General features: G+C 37.9%; 1 protein-coding gene across 3 annotated transcripts in view; it reads right to left on the reverse strand.

Moving 5' to 3' along the window:
• The window catches only part of CAMKMT (calmodulin-lysine N-methyltransferase), a 361,359-nt gene that overhangs the window by 337,481 nt on the left and 4,525 nt on the right, over positions 1-19,353 (reverse strand). For all 3 annotated transcript variants that reach the window (XM_075925419.1, XM_006125469.4, XM_006125470.4), the window contains exons 2-3: positions 15,194-15,366; positions 4,217-4,281 (exon numbers count right to left, since the gene is read on the reverse strand). In XM_075925419.1, coding sequence (XP_075781534.1) covers positions 4,217-4,281; positions 15,194-15,366 — 238 coding nt within the window. The remainder of the gene's footprint in view (positions 1-4,216; positions 4,282-15,193; positions 15,367-19,353) is intronic.

Below are 19,353 nucleotides of genomic sequence, written 5' to 3' on the forward strand. Positions count from 1 at the left end.
CACTGGAGTCCACACCTGGGAACCCTGTTAAGCTGGAGAGTGTATTACTACATATGGCACCATTGCTGTATCTGTCAGTACACACTGCTGGAGGCAGCTGGAGCTCTAAGCCACAATGTTACCTCTGTGCCTTTTTAATCATGTCAGTAGAATCATAGAACACTAGAACTGGAAAGGACCTCAAGAGGTCATCGAATCCAGTCCCCTGCCCTCATGGCAGGATTTTACAGTTTATTAATTTACCTAGAGTAAACACACCGTTCACCTCAAACACAACACTGAATTGATTTAGAGTAAATAAAACAGTCTTATTAATAAACAATGTAGGTTAAGTGACACCAAATTGAAGGAATAAAAATAGATATGGGTTCAAACAAATAAAATGAAAACATGCATATAAAAGACTAGAACTTAATCTTGGACAAAAACTGTACCTTGCTAGATTGAGGGTAAGAAAAACACTCTCGTTTTCAGCTTTTACTGACCATCCTACTCAGGATCCATCACAGAGATCAAACTACTTGGCTCCCTTGTTTCTAAGGGAAAGGATAAATATGGAGTTTTTCCTCTGCTCCTCATATCCCAGGAGGGATTGTTTTTGTCTTAGAATGCAGGAAGGCCTCCTGGAGATCGAACCTCCTGTGCCTCGGCAGGGTGCAGGAGCCATGTTAATATTCTGTTTCTTCCAGTCCAGGATCATAATATGCCTGCTGGTTGAGCTCAATAGCTTGGTTTACTGCTAATATGTAAATTGAAGTAAACCCACATTCCTTTGTCTAAGACAGATCTGTTTATCATATTTACCTACGCCTGGCTGTCTGGAATTAACATCACAGAGAAGGTATCCATAATTTCACATATAACATTAACACACATTTTACAATTATATTAATAAGCAGTGTGTTATTTAAAAAACTAATAGCACCTCACAGGGCATATTTTGAACAAATATAATTACAATAGTGTGTAGGATATAAATACGGGATGCCTATGGTCACACTGTCACTGACCAGTTTCATTACAGTTGCTTAACAGAAGTAATTTAATGCCTTGACTATCACTTAGGGGAAAACTGTTCTTTGAACAGGGGAGTTCTTTTAAAACAGACACTGGTTTATAGGGAAAAAGAAGGTCAAACCTAACACTAGAAAAATCAAAATAGAAGACATCGCAAAAATAATCTAACTTCAAAATGTTTACGCAAATGCTCTGTTTCCCCGAAACATAATTTTAAAACTGCTGTACAAAAGCCACAGTTGTCGATTTTACTGTAAAATAATGTTAAAAAAGACAATGCAGGAGGACTAACTGCCCACAGAATAAGGATATTTTACAAGGATAAATGGGATGAGCTAATTATCTAAATGCCTTTCAGCCTGACATTGATCTCAAGCAAAATAATGAAACTGCTGTTAGAGGACTTTATTAATAAAGAATTAAAGAAGGAGAATATAAGCAAATGCCAACTAAAATGGATTATGGAAAATAGATCTTACCAAACTAGCTTTTTAAAATAAAATTACAAGTTTGATTGAGAATGAGAACACTAATATTTTTCTCAGTAATCTGAAAGAAAACAAAATCATCACTGATAAAGTTTACAGATTACACGGAGATTGAGGGAAATGATAAATAATGCAGAGGCCAATCACTGATACAGAGTGATGTGGATTGCTTTGGTAAGCTAGTTATAAGCAACAACAGGTATTTTAATACAGACAAATGTGAAGTTACAAATCCACAAACAGACTGAAGGACATATATACAAAATGTGGGAATCTATCCTTGGAAGCAGCAACTCTGAAAAACTATTTGTCAGACATGGTGGATAATCAGCTGAATATGAACTCCCAATGTGATTCTGTGGCCAAAAAGATTAATGAGATCCTTGGATGTATAAACAGTAGGACAACAGAGGTTATAATACCTCTGTATCTGGCACTGGTGCAAGTGCTACTGGAATTCTGTGTCCAGTTTCCGGCATCCTCAATTCAAGAAGGATGTTGATAAACTGGAAAGAGTTCAAAGTAAAGCCACAAGAATGATTAAAGGATTAGAAAATATACCTTATAAGTGTAAAACTGGAGGAAATGTATTTAGCTTATCCAAGAGAAGTTTATGGGTTGGCTTGATCACAGTCTACAAGTATCCACATGGGGAACAGAAATTTGATAATAGAAGTCTCTTTTCACCAGCAATCAAAGGTATAACAAGAGCCAATAGCTCTAAGTTAATACTAGTCAAATTCAGATATAAATTAAGGTGCAAATTTTTAACAGTGCAAGTAACTGACCATCTGAACACCTTACTAAGGGCTGTGGTGGATTCTCCATCATTGGGAACTTTTAAAAGCAAGACTGGATGTTTTTCTAAAAGATACACTCTAGTTCGAACATGAAGCAATTCAGGAAATCCAATGGCCTGTGATAAATAGAAGGTAGAACTAGGTAATCATAATCTATGAATCTGTGATAATTTTTTAAAAATGTGATCTATCTTTTAAACAAGAATTTTTAGTACAGGTTGAACTTCTCTAATCCAGCACCCTTAGGACATGGACAGTGCCAAATCAGAGAATTTGCCAAACCATAGGAGGTCAATATTGTCTAGCAGCATTACTAACACTTCCACTGCTTGCTGGGTTCCATGAAGACATGTACAAGTAAATTAGAGCTAAATAACAGCCCAGAACACTGAAAGCCAGGACTAGTGGCTGTGAACAAACTTTATACAACGGCTATACCCATGATAAGTAGAAATCCAGCTAACTAAAATCATGCCAGACCACAGATGTTGCCGGACCAGAGTGTGCCAGACTAGAGAGGTTCAACCTGTGACACCCCATTTTTTGCCCCTCAAAAATTCCAAGGCATGCGCCTAAATCCACATATTATCCCATTCCTTTCAATTGTCTTAGTTTTCCAGCAACTTGGTGACTCACATCTCCCCTAACATCAGCCTTTATTGCAAAATTTGGATTTTCTCCCGTAGCCTTGATATTTTTTGGGGGGCTCCCTGTAGATTTCATTTCTCTCTTAAAACCTGTGAACTAGTTCACCTACCTGGCATTACTTCAAAAACATTTTCTAAGTATTTTTGGCCTGTGCATAAGAAATTCTGCAGTGTTCAAAAAAGAAGACGGCTACCAAGCCAAGACTGGATGGCACAGAACGTTAGTCTCAAACGGCTATCCATACTTTAGATTTATTATCCTTCAAAGTCAAAAGGTCACTTTAATATATTGATATTATTCTGTTCTTCTGTTGTCAACATTTACTGAAATATAACTTTAAGTTAAGGAGAAAAACAGGAGTTTTGAGGTGTGAAAGCTATATTTGAGAAAAATAGTCTCATGTTATAGTTTGGAGCAGAATAAAAAATGAGCTTCTCTCTTGACTTCATGATCTTTAGAGACCCCCAAATTTATTTTGTAAGCCTGTCAATCAAAAAAAGCAAACAAACAAACCTGAAATAGAACGTGAGTGTGAAGGATCAAGCACCTAATACATGCAGACAATTTTTACTATGGTGATGCTTTCAAAACACATAGAAATATTTCTACTCCCTTCTCTCCCCATTTGCATTTTTGTTTCCAACATAATACAGATTTTCTCAATACCATTGTTTTAAAAAATAGACTATTTTATTCATTCAATATTTGCAAATCAATCCTCATACAAATATCTAACACTGTCAAAACAGACTGTAACACCAACCCTTAGTTACTCCACCAAACTCAGAATAGGTCAAACCAAGGTCTACTCAATTACTTCCCTCTCTGATATTATGAAGTGTTTCCTCAAAGAAATGGGAGTACAAATGGCTTTACAACTTGAAAGAAAAATGCTTTAAATTATCTGCTTCTATGGCTAACTCATAGACAAGAGACTTCCATTCATTCTAAATTGTAAGCTGTTGACAGTAATATGTCCTAACACTTGTTGTAGCCCCAAAATAAAATTTGTAGTCAAGATAAAACAAAAATCAGAAATTTGCATTGATCAGACCTGTCTGTTTTTACAAATTCTAATCTATAAAATGGCAGAAAATATACATTTATCAATTGTAAAGTTTTGTATCCTACCATCACAGTAATATCAGTGTTTCCAGGTAAGACAGATTGGTATAGAACAGTCATATTGTAATGCTTTATATTAACAAAAATCAAGATTCTACCCTTACAACATTGTATATATAGAATAAATTAATAACTTACAGACATTTCCTGTGTTGTCAAAACTTGTAAGAACATCTTCGATATTTAAAAGTCCATTGTTACATCTAGAAAACAACAAAAATATCCTTCAGTCCTCTCTCACATAGTAAATTGACCATACATTTTTTTATTCCAATTCTTTTTGCTATACCTTTCATAACTATTCCATAAATACACAGTTTATCCACTAGGTGGAGGATAATGAGAAGTTTTAAAAGGTTATATTCTCAAAACTGATGTATTTTTAAAAACAAGCAAATTTTGCTTAGATCCAACACAGTATAAATTGTATGAGAAAATAGGGCAAACTGAATTCAAACAAGGTTTTGAATTATGTTTAATATTTATGTATATTTTTAACTTAATGTGTTTACTCACTTATGTTATTAAGAACAAGGCAAGCAGGACTCAACTGACTAAGGAGTTGTTTTACTTTCACATTGTTTGAATTTGATTAAAATAAATTAAGTTACACTGGTATGAAACAGAAGTACCATTAGATTAAATCGTACAGATCAAGATAATAATGTCATTTACTTAAAACTTTAGAATCCAGTTTAACAAAACATTAAGAACCATAAAAAGAACCTACATAGAAGTTCAGGAATAAATTATGCTTAAAATGGTTATTGTATTGAATGATACAGTTTTCAAATCTGGATTCACACAAAAAGTCAGAATTTGAGTGCCTACAAGAGGCTTATAAAATACTGTGCCCATCTACCAGCTCAAAATATCTGCAGAGATACAACCAGGAATCTTAAGCACCAAAAATACATACACTTGCTGCTTGTGTTAAAAGAGCATCTCCCTTAGCTGTCAATAGCAGCAGACTCCTATTCTACGTGGACTAGTCACTAGAAACCAGGTGACACCTTGATTAAGTGTTTCAATATACAATACACCTTTTTCAAAACTTTCAGTAGACATATGCCATTTCAATCCTTACAAATTGGAGACACACGCAAAAGAAACACATTAGTTGATAAGAGGGGCTGCTCCACAGAGCCGCATCGGGGACAGCTCCTGGATCCAGTGCGAGCCACAACTGAACAATCCTGGCTCACGCCAACTCCGAATCACTGCAGCTCTGCATTTTACTACATTTAAAAATGCAGAGGCACAGTGGTTCTGGACTGGCATGATTCAGGACTGTTCAGTTTCAGGTTGCCATGGATAGCAGCCTTCCCTAGTCCTCCCCCTCTCTGCTGCCTCTTATAGAGGCAGCAGGGGAGGAGGCAGCCGGCACCACAGAGACAGTGCTGCGGGGGAACTAGCTTTTAAGCTGGCTCCCCCCAAGTGCCAGCTCCTGTTTCTCCTGCCCCTTGCTGCCTCTCGTACAGAGGCAGCGGAGGGGGAGGGGGGCAAATAGTCGAGTACTTGACTTGACTACCAGATAAGCTTAGCCTTGACTATTCGCTTACATCCCTAATCCTTGCTCTGCTCTTCTGATTGAAGCTCATCCTTAACTCACTGAACAGTTTCAATCCATTCCATTCTCTCTCTCTCTTGCACACACGCTTCCTCCTGTGTGTCTCCATTTTCATTTGAAAAGGACATTTTCATGTTTGAGAGTTGGGTGCAGTCAGCAGATTCAGGAAAAACTGAATTTTTCATCAAGTGGAACTAAATATTTGTAAATGACTCATAATAAATCTAAACCCTTCAGACAAATCAAATCAGGAGTCACTATACATAACCATGATCTCAACAAAAATCACAATGTCTGATTACAACTCCATTAAATATCCTAAGGGCAATTCATCAAAGCAATGAATTCCTGTACAAACACATTATACAAACAAAATGTATGGATATGCATATCCATATATCTGTTTAGCTTATGAAACCTGTTGAAACTTGACATTTAACCATTTAAAATTATTTTAATATCTATTTTTGTTTATGGATATGCATATTTTTGTGATAATCTAAAGTTCTATATGTGCAAAAGATTTAAGCTGCTAAACATTTATTCTGTTGGAATAAGAACAAGTAATATTAATGCTGAAATCTTTGAATTTCTCCCATTTCTTTCAAGTGGTCCAACATATTATGTATAGATGTTCCAAAGCTTCCTACATCAGTTTGCAAGCATGAATCTACTGCATTACTGAAAGACTAGAAAGGCCTCTCTTGTATAGAGAGAAATATCATTTTTTCTTTATTACTGTAGAGCATAATTTTGAATGGTTAAATGTCAAGGTTCAACAGGTCACATGGCTAAACAGATACCCTTAGAAATGTAAATTTGGCCCAAAGGAATACAGTTGAAAGGAACATAAAAAGTTGTAAGTATCATGTATGACAAAAAAAAAATATGAAAATGAAAAAGGAACTTAAAGAATAAGCCGCCATGTACATAAAAATAAATTATTTAAGCACATCCAGAAGCAGAAAGCCTACATGAGAATGTGTGGATCAACTAATGGGAATAAAGACATTAAGAAGAAATAACTTCTTTGCATCAGTCTTCACATAGACTTTTGAGGAGATACTTCCCATAGATCTGTACTTTTCATGTTATAAAGATGAAATACTGTCAGAGTGAAGTTTCAAAGAGGTAGTTCTGGAACAAAGCTAGTTAATTAAAAAGATATAAAACACCAGGATCAGATGGTATTTATCCAAGAGGATTTAAGAACAAATAAGCTGAATTATTATAAAACTTCAACAAAGCCCATATTCAGGTTTGAGTAAGCACCCCAACATGCATCTTGAGAAAAATATCAGACTACACTGAGCTAGGCAGCAGAAAATTGAACCACAGGATATCTGCCCAGAGTGCTGTATGGTTATTTTGAAAAAGCACAGAGTTATGTGGGACATTATGATTAACAAGAGAAGTACCTCAAGAAAGCATAGCAAAGTGGTGAGGACACACTTCAATTTGATATAATTAAGTGTAATCAGAGTGAACAAACTGATTTAACATGCATCTGTACATACATGGTTAGTCCCGAGTACTGTACTCAGTATGCACTTAAATCACAGAAAGAAGGGGATAAATCAATATTTTGTTAACTTATTCCTCTGACATAACTAGAAACATTTATAATTATTGACTATGGACATAACATTGGATACTTAAAATGCAACTATTGTACAAAAGGAGGGGGGAATCTAAAAAATATTGAAGAATGAAAAGCATCTTCCCTTATAGCACTTAGAAAACTCAACTGCCGAACTTTTTTTAAATGCATTTTAATTAGTTAACAAACAAGAGCATGTAGACAAAAGACGTTCATTGATAGAAAAGGACAAGAAAAAAGATTATCAGTACTCAACATACATTTTTACTTAGTTTAATCAGTAGAAACATATATATATATATATATATATATATAGTTATCTTACAGCTATACTAAACATAAAGCACCAGGAAGATAAATCTACTGCCAAGTATTTCCACACAACATTCAAGAGGAAAAAAAACAATTCATAAGCAAATAATTGACATATGAACCTAGAGTTCTGGAAGTAACAGAAAGGACGAGTAGCAAAGGGTGAAGAATTACTTCATGTGTAGTTTGCTTAATTAGCACAGGATTAGCTATAAATTGCTAAATATCAGGATCAACTGACAAAGAGGACTGATAAATCTCAGAAAGATTATCACTTTACAACTCGGTATCACACAAAACAATTGGCTTCTTCATTAAATCAGAAAAAAACCTCTCTCCTCTTCAATTTGAATAACAATTTATCATGGTAAAGAAATGAAACAATGTTTTCTTGTTCATGTATTCTTTTTTCAAATGTAGGTTGAATCTCTCTAGCCTAGCACTCTTGGGGCTTGATGAGTGCCGAACCAGAGAATTTGCTGGACTATGGGAGGTAAATATTGTCCAGCAGCATTACTAATACTTCCACTGCTTACTGAGCTCTTAGAAAATATTTGGGGTATATCAGAGCTAAATTAACAGCATGGAAAACAGAGCCAGGATTTATGAGATTGCAGGAAACTCAGCCACACCTACGATAAGTGAACATCCAGCTAAGTAAAATCATGCTGGAACACAGATGTTGCCATATCGGAGAGTGCCAGACTGGAGAGGTTCAACCTGTATATAAATCTTAGAGTACAATGGAGCAGTCTCAGCTGGATAGCTGAATTAGGTACCTTTCCCAAATCAGTAAAACTTGCTTTCCTTTGGATGAAATTTACCTCAGAAGGTTGACCTGTACAAGGATCCCATCATTAGTTAAGCCACATATTGCCCCTCACTGAGTAGTAGCAGGATGGGAAGAAGTCATCCTTTATAAATTCGTCATATCATATTCCTCAGGTTTATACCCTTTCCCTTTATATCTACATCCTTAAAACTTCTAATAGGAATTCAAAACCTCTCAATAGGAATTTCAGAACCCATTCTTAAGGCAATTTTCAGTAAGTCCTTTGAAAAGGGACAAATGTCAAGCCCCTCAATTCTGGACATACTATTTTCTACAAATTCACACACAGAAAGTGCACACAAGAGACACTTTTGCAGGGGATGAGATTGCTGTAAATTATAGGTGACATGCTTCTCCTCACCATCAGACAAAACCAAACTAGGATCCTTGGCTTGTATTGTCCTCAAGAAATCTATTATATTTTACAAATGGCACTTAACATTCTTTCTAGAGAGTCAGCCTTTGCTGTGAATAGTTGATATTGTTTTTTCTAGTTTTGAATTTTAATATTTAGAGCAAAAAGAAATAATTCTGCCAGAATATTTTTTCTCTATTTGCTTAAAATGAGCCAGAAATGTAACAGTAAACACACAGATTGTAAAAGTGAAAAGTCACTATCATTAAATTTAATAATAAAAATACTTCTCCTGTTTGAAAAATAGGTATCATACCACATGAGAAAATAATACATTCAGAGCCTCTTACTGCCAGAATTATTCAATGTAAAAATAAAATTTAAGAATAAATTTCTCTTTCCACAAGAATAAGTCAAATTGGAAACATGGTATTATACGGTACAGTTATGATATGTTTTGTAAAATATCAGCAAACACTACTATTTACACTATATTAAAAAAATCCACCAGTAAAGCTATTGAAGTTGAATACTCAACAAGAAAAGGAAAAGCTGCTAAAAACTAGCAACCAGATAAAGATCCAACTCTGAAAAGAAAAAGTTTTCAACTTCACTTGAAAGGACTACTTCCCTTGACAGCTCACTAGCTCCTATAATAGCTGCAAGAGGAGGTAGTACAAACCCCTGAAGTCCTAGTCAGGGGCAGATTTTATCTAGAAGGCCAGAGAGCATCCATGATGAAAATATTTCTTCTTTCATATCTAGTGTGCTAGAAAACTTCACCTTTTTCTTCCTGAAGAGTATCAAACTACAGTGATGCATATATTTGTCAACCACAGACTGGGTTGCTGTTAACTCACTGTATTTGAAACTGGATGTGAAATTGTCTGGAAATACTGCATTGTGCAGAGTTCACCTGACCACCTTCACCATGGGGTAGGCTTCCATAAGTACACTCTCCTATATTTTGGTCCCCAATTCAATGCTTCAAAGCCATTAACTAACCAGTTCCCAGATACACCCAAGAAAATCTTCAGTTATAAAAATGCCAAGACAATTACACTCTTCTAGAACAGCCCAGATCACAAAACCCAGAATGAAATGTGTGAAAGCCAGAAACATGGCATTCATGTGAAAGGATCCAGCTGTACAACTAACCTCCAGCAGAGGTTAGACTAAACAGCTATGTCTACACTGGCCCCTTTTTCGAAAGGGGCATGCTAATTTTAAACTTCAGAATAGGGAAATCCGTGGGGGATTTAAATATCCCCCGCGGGATTTAAATAAAGATGTCCGCCGCTTTTTTCCGGCTTGTAGATAAGCCGGAAAAAAGCGTCTAGACTGGCCCGATCCTCCGGAATAAAGCCCTATTCCAGAGGATCTCTTATTCCTCCTTTGAAGTAGGATTTCCCTATTCTGAAGTTTAAAATTAGCATGCCCCTTTCGAAAAAGGGGCCAGTGTAGACGTAGCCCACCAGAATGTGAGATTTCCACTATAATCAGAATATTAGCAACCATTTACCTTACCTCTACATCCTACTTACCTTACCTCTACGTCCCACATCAGTCTCCGGCACCCCCCTCAAATATCCTATTCTATTACCACATGTTCTTTCCTGTAGCCAGGAAAGGAAGAAGAGTTGAATATCTATGATCAATGATTAATTTGGGAGGCAGATACTAAAAGGGATAGATTCCAGGACAAAACCACAAAGACAGACAGGAAGGGTAGATGCACAGGAATAGGCCTGAAGTAGCAATCATGCATGCCAACAGAACAGTATCAAAAGAAAAAAAAAAGAAAAGAAAAAAGCACACCTCCCACATACATTAACATCACACACATCTTTACACTGAGAATAAACATGAGTAATTTCAAAGCAGAGGATAATTCTTTTAAAAACTTACATGCCTGAAAAGTGGCTTACTACTATAATGTAATTTTTATTACAATATAATAATTTATTTAAAAGTAACTCTGAAAGGAAAACTGTCAGGCACCACATTCAATTAAGAATTCAACCAGAGCAGCACAAGTATTTGAGACACAGTGTGTAACAGGAACCCAGCCTTTGAAACATAGCCATTTAAAGCTTTTAGGAACAATTTTTTGCTATGAAAAGAAAAGCAACTGGGGCGCGGGGGTGGCAAAAGGGGAAATGCAAAGCAGTAGCACATGGCAGGAGATAATTCAACTACAACTGATCATGGCTGGACAGAATAGGATAACTTGGGCAATGTTCTTATACTTCACTACCCAGGTAGACACTGTGGGTTATTATACATAGCATTTTCAACATCATGATGTATGATATTTGGATACAATTTGCATAGTGCAGAATGCCATGATATAGGAACAATTTCATCTTGATAGTCCTGAGAAGTCTGTGTTTCAAAGTGTCAAGGCTTTTCCATTACCTAGCCACCTAGAAGTACTCTCACAAGCTCATTTTAAGGTTGAATCATTTTACATTTTGTGTTCAATCTTCCAAATGTTTGCTGGATCAAGTCCTAACATCCCTGGGGGAGGGTGGGAGACAGTGAACCTAGGCAAACGCTATAAGAAGATAGGAAGCTGTAGGACAGCAGTTCCCAACCAGAGATCTGTGAACTCCTGGTGGTCTGCGAGGGTACTGCAGGAGATCTAAGGAAAGTTTGAAAATAAGGCTCAGGCGGTGGGCCCAATCCTTATTTTTCTTTTCTTTTTTCCCCCTACCCGGAGGGGCTGTCCATGAAATTTTAATAGATTTAAAAGGGGTCCATATACTCAAAAAGGTTGGGAACCACTGCTGTAGAATGACAGAGGCACTCAGGATAATCTAAAAAGAAGGTTAACGAGCTCCAGAAATATCTACATTCAGCTCTTCCATCACAATCAAGGATACTGGGAGCTCAAGGTGGTAAAGGGAGAGGAAGACTTCAGAAGATTGGCTAGAAAACTGTGGGACTCCCAGGGAGGGAACACTGCCCCTCTTAGAATATAATGTAAGAAAAGGGAATTGGAAAGAGAGAAACGTTCCTTGGGGGAGAAGATATGGAAACAAGAGCTAGAAGACCTTGAATGAAAGGGGAAGAAAAGAGAGAGAGAGAAGATGATACTCTATGGCAGCTGACAAGTTACTATGATGCAGCTGTGCTGAGCCTTTAGCAGCCCCTTGTTGATAGCTCTTCTGCAACCTGCAGGCAATCACTAACCTGTAATCAGCTCTGTACCCTGAGGCTACCTGACTGCTGAAAATCCAGAGTGCAGTATTGTGCTCTATGCACACAAAGTGAATATGGTTTATATATCATGTCAAAGTTGTATTCTGTGACAGAAAAGTGCCACCATGGAGGAAGGAGGAAGTTTCAACTAAGCCAGGTGTTTGGATGCTGCTGGAGGATTCTACTTTTCTCTGCTTTTCTGTCCTTCCCTTTTGAAGGGCCTAAGCTACAATTTACCAAAATGTGTATGACATCCTGCAGCAGAAAGGGGGCCTAGTGACCTTTATACATCCAACTTATTAGAGCTATCAAGTGAAATGTTTCCCATATTGACAACAACAGAAGACCCTCCCACCTCCATGCTAATTGTCAAGTAGCAGTGACAATTCTCAGGAGAAGAGCAAACAAGGATCATATAGAAAAGTTATTGATGCTCTGCTCTCCCAAACTGAGCAGCTCATCTCAGTTTTGTCCTGGGAGAAAAACAATTTGTACAGTTATTACTTAAGCTCCTATTAGAAGTTTGGAAGATCACTTCAATCTGTACATAACAAATAGATTCTCTGAAGGTACCACTCTAAATAAAATAGTCTCTGAGGCACTCAAGTACAACAACTCCACCTAGGTCATAGCATATCTGAATATACAATGTGATCCATTTGGATAACCCTTGAACTGATATAGCTTGGCCTTTAGACTTTTTGCTCAAAGACACAAACAACCTTGTGAACTTCTAAAGTATTTAGTTCTGTCAAAATAATACTGACAACCCTTTTAACATACAGGATGTGTAATGGACTTTCCCAGGAAGTTCCTAAGGCTTGGGGGAAAATATGTACATGAAAATCCAAGATGACTTTATTCAAAATTTCAAATGGGGTCACAACAGTACATTATACTTATGAAAAGTAGCGTACACAGGTTCTGTATCAAAGCCAGAGTCCTGCAACTCTCCTGGCTGATATTATTGCCACGAGAAAAACTTCAGTAAAAAGTGCAATAAAGACATCGCAAGCCAGCACTAATGGCCTGTGTATATTACATTGAAAAGAACTGGCTGTTGTAACTACTTAAACCAGTGAAGAGAGAAAAATTAGGAAAGATTATACACTAATAATACCACTACCTAGCTCTGATGTAGCATTTTTCATCAGTTGATATAAAAAAAAAATCTAAAAATGTGGTTTCCCATTGGCTTTCCACCCCATACTTTATCCGCCTTTCTCTTAGTGTTTCATAGTTGTGGACATTGAAGCTGAGAGAGGAGAGAGGAGAATGACTTATTCGAAGTCTGTCAGAAAGCCAGTGGCAGAGTCAGGAACAGAACCCAAGTTTACTGAATCACAGTCCCGTGATCTATCCACTGCCTGATTCAAGATCTGTAATGCTCAATTTTGGTATGTGAATGACTAGTCGACTATCTGATAAGCAAATGCTTATTGGACAATCAACAGGCTAGTTAACTAGTCGCTCTCCTCCCCTACCCCCCACTGCTGCCTCTATCAGAAAGAGGCAGCAAGGGGGCAGGGAAGAGGAGTGGATAGTTCAAAGTGGCAGCACCATATGGAGCCTGGGGCAAGAGCCTGAGGCTAGGCTCCCCGCGGCGTTCCAAAGTGGCAGCGCTGCATGGAGCTCGGGGTCAGCAGGGGAGTCCACTTCAAAGATGAAGGTGCCTTACTGACTAATTGAATAGTCAATGCAAAATGCATCGACTATTAAATTTCAATAAATTGACTAATTGAATATCCCTAGTCTGATTCTCAGAGTGAGTACATCCCTCCTCTCCCGCAATGTTCAGCTGCTCTAAAATAATCTGTGGCCAGGTAATCATCACATGATCCCTCTCCTGTCATCCATTTCCAGACAAACAGACTAGGGACACGATTCCTACCCATCATGGCACTGCCAAGTAGCAAAGCACGCAATTCTCACTGTGGAGCTGTATTAGTTTGTTTGTTCTTTTAATAAAAATGTTTTTCAAATAGAAGGGAGGCAACGCCACTTATCAATGACATTTCTACTAAACTGTTGGAGGGATTTACATTTCGATCACGGAAAAAAAATTCTCTCACACATACATTTCTTGAAATAATAAATGAGTTATTCAGGGCAAATTGGTTCAGTCTAAAGGCAAAACAACTGGCTCATCAAACTTGTTTGTGTAGATCTTAGTTCCCAAGATGGACTTCAATTTAAAGATCCACGTCAAACAGACTTTTATAATTTGAATAAATCTAGCTCTCCAGAATATTCTCCAGGAATCTAGCTCTCCTCTGTACAACTGAACACAAAATCCTAAATTCTCAGCAGGTCTAATTAGGGGTTTAGAACAAGCATCGTGTCAGTTACTGTTTCACTGATGCCTGCTGAAGTGAGTACAAGTTACAGGGGATACTTCAAAGTATAGAAGAACAAACAAGAAGAGGAAAGGAGGATAAAGCAGGGAAGTGGGAGCGGAGAAAGGAGAAATATATACATGGAAAAGTTTATTGCTTTGGTAACTCATTATAATAAATGTGAGACTTAGGAACTTGCTAACAGCTCCTGCAGGGTTGGTTGGTTTGTTTACAGATTCCTCATGTCAGAGAGGATCTGCTGGCAATTCCACAAACTCTCCGTGCAGAAACTGGAAACTTTTACCTGTCTTATATTTTTTCCAAAAGCTTCCAAACAAGTATTAGAAATAAAACTAAATACAATTTACTGTAACTACAAAAAAAATCCAATTTAAAATAAATTTATTTGTAGAAAATGCCAGCTCATTAAATGATTTCACTGAGATTTAAAAATTCAAGTGATTTGCTCAGTTTTCTTTTACTTTTATCAGTTCTGGATTACATAATGGAGAACTTAACAGGCAAATTAAACATATTCTTAGATTTGCTTTCTACTGTGCTCAATCACCTTTATTTTACAGATGCTTTCTAGCTCTGACAACTCAATGGAAACTAACCAAATGAAAACTGGAGAAGCTGCTTAATACAATGCTCAACTACAATTAAGCACTGACATAGTTTACTTGTAAAGTACTCTCTAGATCCATGGTGTCCAACCAATAGCCACTGGTGTCTACTGCGATAGTGAACAAGCCACACCAGCCAACTAGCCACATGTGGCTAGCATACTGGAAACCATGGCTCTAGATACACAAAAATACTGGTAAACTAAACCCTGAGTTTCAGATTTGATTCCTATACAAGAATTGAAAATTACTTGAATCTTAAAATTGGAATGACAGTTACCTTAAAGAAACACTATACTCAGGATAAAAGACACTTGTGTATTGAACCCAAGCCCCAGTTTCCTCTTCTGTAATCCTTTTGCAGTCTTCCGCTGAAAAGAGATTGAATGATGCAAACCTTCTTATAGACACTTGTTGAAGACGCTCTCCCTCCAAGGGTTTTTTTTTCAGAACCTTTGAAATTAAGAACAAAGTATTAAAGATTAAGTATACAACTCACAACAAATTGTCCAATTGAGGTCTCATATCACTGGAAGTAAGACAGGAATCAGCGGAAATAGCTAAGCAGCAAACAGTATAATCAGCCTTAAAATGTAAAGTAAAATCAAGGCAGCAGCATTGCAGTCTGGTTCTTCAGCTCTGAAGAGGCTGTAATAATGGCAGCGTGCAATGTACATTATGTTTTGATATTTTTAAAGGAAACTTATCCTGGGATCTGAGAATCAAATTGGATTCTTTCCTTTTCCCGCATCATAACCATTACTAAATCCTTTATGGACCAAAATTCTGCCCTCAGTGACTTCTATGCAATACATGGCTTTCAAAAGGTTTCCACAGTTATAACTGAGGCTACGTCTACACTACAGGCTTCTTGTGCAAGAAGCTTTTTGTAGAAGAGATCTTCCACAAAATCTTCTTGTGCAAGAGCACGTCCATACTGCAAAAGCACATTGGAAAAGTGATATGCTTTTGCGCAACAAAGAGTCCAGATTGCATGGACGCTCTCTCACAAGAAAACTCTGATTGCCATTAACAGAATGGCAACCAGGGCACCTGTGCTCCTTTCGATAGGCTGCTTTTGCACACACAAAAAAACCTGTTTCCCGTCCATACACATCATTTTGCACAAGAGCTCTTGCACAAAAAGGAGTCATTCCTCGTAGAAACAGGAATATCTATACCGCAGAAACTCCTCCGTTCTGTCAATTTACTGGACATTTTCTTGCACAAAAACGTGCTTGAGGTGTGGACACTCCGCAAGTTTGGTACAAAAACAGCTGTTTTTGCACAAAAACTCTGAAGTCTAGACATAGCCCGATTGTCCCTATAAATGGAATGTAATAAACAAATGGGTAAGGAGCAAAAAGAGAGATAAGAAAAAGTATTTTAAATTTACCAAAGTAAACAGATATGGCTCTGAATACTCAACAGATCTATTATTTGGTTGTGATGAAATGCCATTTTTTTATTCTGAATTTTCAGACTAGCACTGCAAAGTAAAATGATAGCATGAACCTTAACTAACTCAGTAATGTTCTTCAGATGGCTATAATGAAATCCTTACAGATGTGCTGCTCCAACACAAAGGGAGTGTGATGGATAAGAAAAGTGCTGGCCCACACTGAGTGACTAAAGAGTTAGCCTCAGGTAGCTAGTAAGGGTATTGGCAGGGGGCCATATGAAAAATATGGACCAGCAATTTTCCATTGATGTATTGTACCTTAAACTGGTTTGCAATATTATAAACTGCAGCAAAGACAGATTGCTAGCATTTTTACAATAGCATTGTCTAATAGTGCCTTACCAACTAATGTCCTCAGCAACATGTGCAGTTCAGCTTCTACCACTTAATGACACAGATTAGAAGTTCATCAGCAAATTACAGAACCCAGTTTTTCAAGTGCAGATGTGCCTGCTCCAACACAAAGGGAGTGTGATGGATAGGAAGAGTGCTGGCCAACACACAGTGACTAAAGGGCTAGCCACAGGTAACTAGCAAGGGTGTTGGCAGGGGGCCAGAAGAACCAATGAGGATACAGTGCTGAAATTGGAATTGTATAAGATATCTTGCCTGATTTCTTTGGGTGGAGAAGTTAAGCCAGGAGTTGAGAGAGACAGAATGATTTAAACCCAGGCAGGACAACCAGGCCTCCAAGGAATTCCGGGCATGGAAGTGGACTGAACCAGGAAGGGATTGTGAATAAATAAAGGGAAACGTGTATGTAGTTGCAATTAAGGTATTTATATTTTTGTGGTTTGGTTTAAACTTCTCTGCATGAATCCATGCCTCCTCTCCCGTATTTACTATCTAAGAGTTGTTCCCAGAGATTTTCTCTATGTTTTAATTTGTTTTATTAGTTGCTCTGTAACACCTAGCAATCAATTATGTTTGCTTATCAAGTATACCTTTTGTTTTATTAATAAAAATTACTTTTTAAGATGGTTTGATTCTTGTGTACTGGAGGGTGGGTGGGTGGGGGTATGTATATTTCCCTGCCTAAAACTGGACAGTCAGCTACCAGAGACTGCAGCTTGTTTCTCTCTTTTCCTTTTTCAAGCTTTTGAGGCAAAAGAGTTCTGGGTACACCTGAGGAAGGAATTCAAGTGTTCCCTCCTGCGTTTTTTTGGGTGAAATCACTTGATGGAGGCAGCTTTTTGTGGGGGTTTTTTTCCTCAGAGCCATTGCATCTGTGACTCTGGGGAGCTTTTATGTAAGCAGAGCCTATAGAGGTTTACATATTTAAGGCCTTTGCTGGCCTCCGCTTTCTTCACTCGGAATGCCAGAGTGAGGAACAGCTCTGACAGGGAGTGTTACTGTCTCATTTATGAAATCCTTAGAATTAAAAACACAATTTTTGCTTTACAAGAATCAATACCTTCACATAAGGTAACAATATGTAATACTGATTTTTTCTCAAAGAACAGCTTACCAGGTAAAGAAAACTGTCAAGATTGATTTTCAGAAAAGTCTAGATTTTATGGAAAAGCAAAAGCAAACTATTACTAACAGAACAAGAAAACTGCATGAAAACATTGCTCTGTTCTCCATTCTTTTGTCTACAGAGAAATATTTTCTGTAATCATTCCATAAAATATATTGTCTAAAATAGCTGAACACTCCTTATTGAAGACTTTTTTAAACTATAATATGTGTTTCCTTATCAAACTGGGACTAAAACCAAATTCAGATCTACAAATCAAAAACATAATGGATTTTTTTAAGAATCTGAAAGTAATTAAAGAAAATGTAGACCAGTGGTCCCCAACCTTTTGAGGTTGTCGGGTGCCAGGGGGCGTGGCCGTTCGCCCGCCGGGCACCAGGGGGTGGGGACACTTGCGCGCCCTGGGGGCGCCCCCCCCATAGCTGCATGCCCGGGGGCGGGGGTGTCCCCCCATAGCCATGCGCCCGGGGCCCCCCCATAGCTTCGCGCCCGGGGCCGCCGCTCCCCCCCCCCGCAAGCGCCGCGCGCCCGGGGCTTCCCCTCTCCCCCACGCAAGCGCCGCGCGCCTGGGGCCGCCGCTTCTCCCCCTGCCCCCCGCAAGCGCCGCGCGCCCAGGGCCGACGCTCCCCGTAAGCGCCTCGCCATGTGCCCGGGGCCAGGCCAGCCCCGAGCACCTGGCGGGCGCATGCAAATGCCCCCGCGGGTGCCATGGCGCCCGCGGGCACCGTGTTGGGGACCACGGATGTAGACTAAAAGGAGAACATATGGTATTGTTATATTTCACTCATGTATTTTTCAAAAGAATCTGGGTTTCTTTTTTAAGTCACTTCCTGGAAGCATCAAAATTGTGTTATAGGTCACAAAGATATATTACTTCTATTGTATATCTGTAGACAAAAAACACAGGTAACACATCTATCTAGAACTATTTATGATAACATTTTGAAAAAGCTGAAAGACAGTCCTCTCTGTTTTCATGATGCCCTCCACATGAACTTCAAGGCTTACTTACTTACCATATAATGCCATTCTAAATGAATACCCCCCAGCGAATAATATAACTAGCACACTATAAAGCAAAGCAAATGGGAAGTGGTCACTAAGGAAACTGACAAATACAAGAAAGAAAAAAAGTTGATCCAGAGCTATAATCTACACCGTTTGATTACTCCAGTGTAGAAAGTGGATAAATGCTTAAAATTTGGCTGGAAACAGTTTAAATAATATAGCTTTTAAAAAAAAATTCGTTTCCATTGACCCCCTGGAAAAAAGGCTATGTTAATATATCTCATTTATGTCAAACAAAAAAAATGTTTCTAGATGCATATGTAATAAAAAGAAATACTTACAAAATAAATCATGAAATTACCCTAATCCAAACATATGAGTAAACAAAAAAAAATGTACTTAAGGGTCAACTTTAAAAGAAAATTCAGACTTCTGAGAATACGTGCCTATTATGGTTATAAATAACATTAGAATAACTAGCAAGAGATAA

Source organism: Pelodiscus sinensis, chromosome 3 (genome assembly GCF_049634645.1).
Source record: "Pelodiscus sinensis isolate JC-2024 chromosome 3, ASM4963464v1, whole genome shotgun sequence".
Lineage (NCBI taxonomy): Eukaryota > Metazoa > Chordata > Testudines > Trionychidae > Pelodiscus > Pelodiscus sinensis.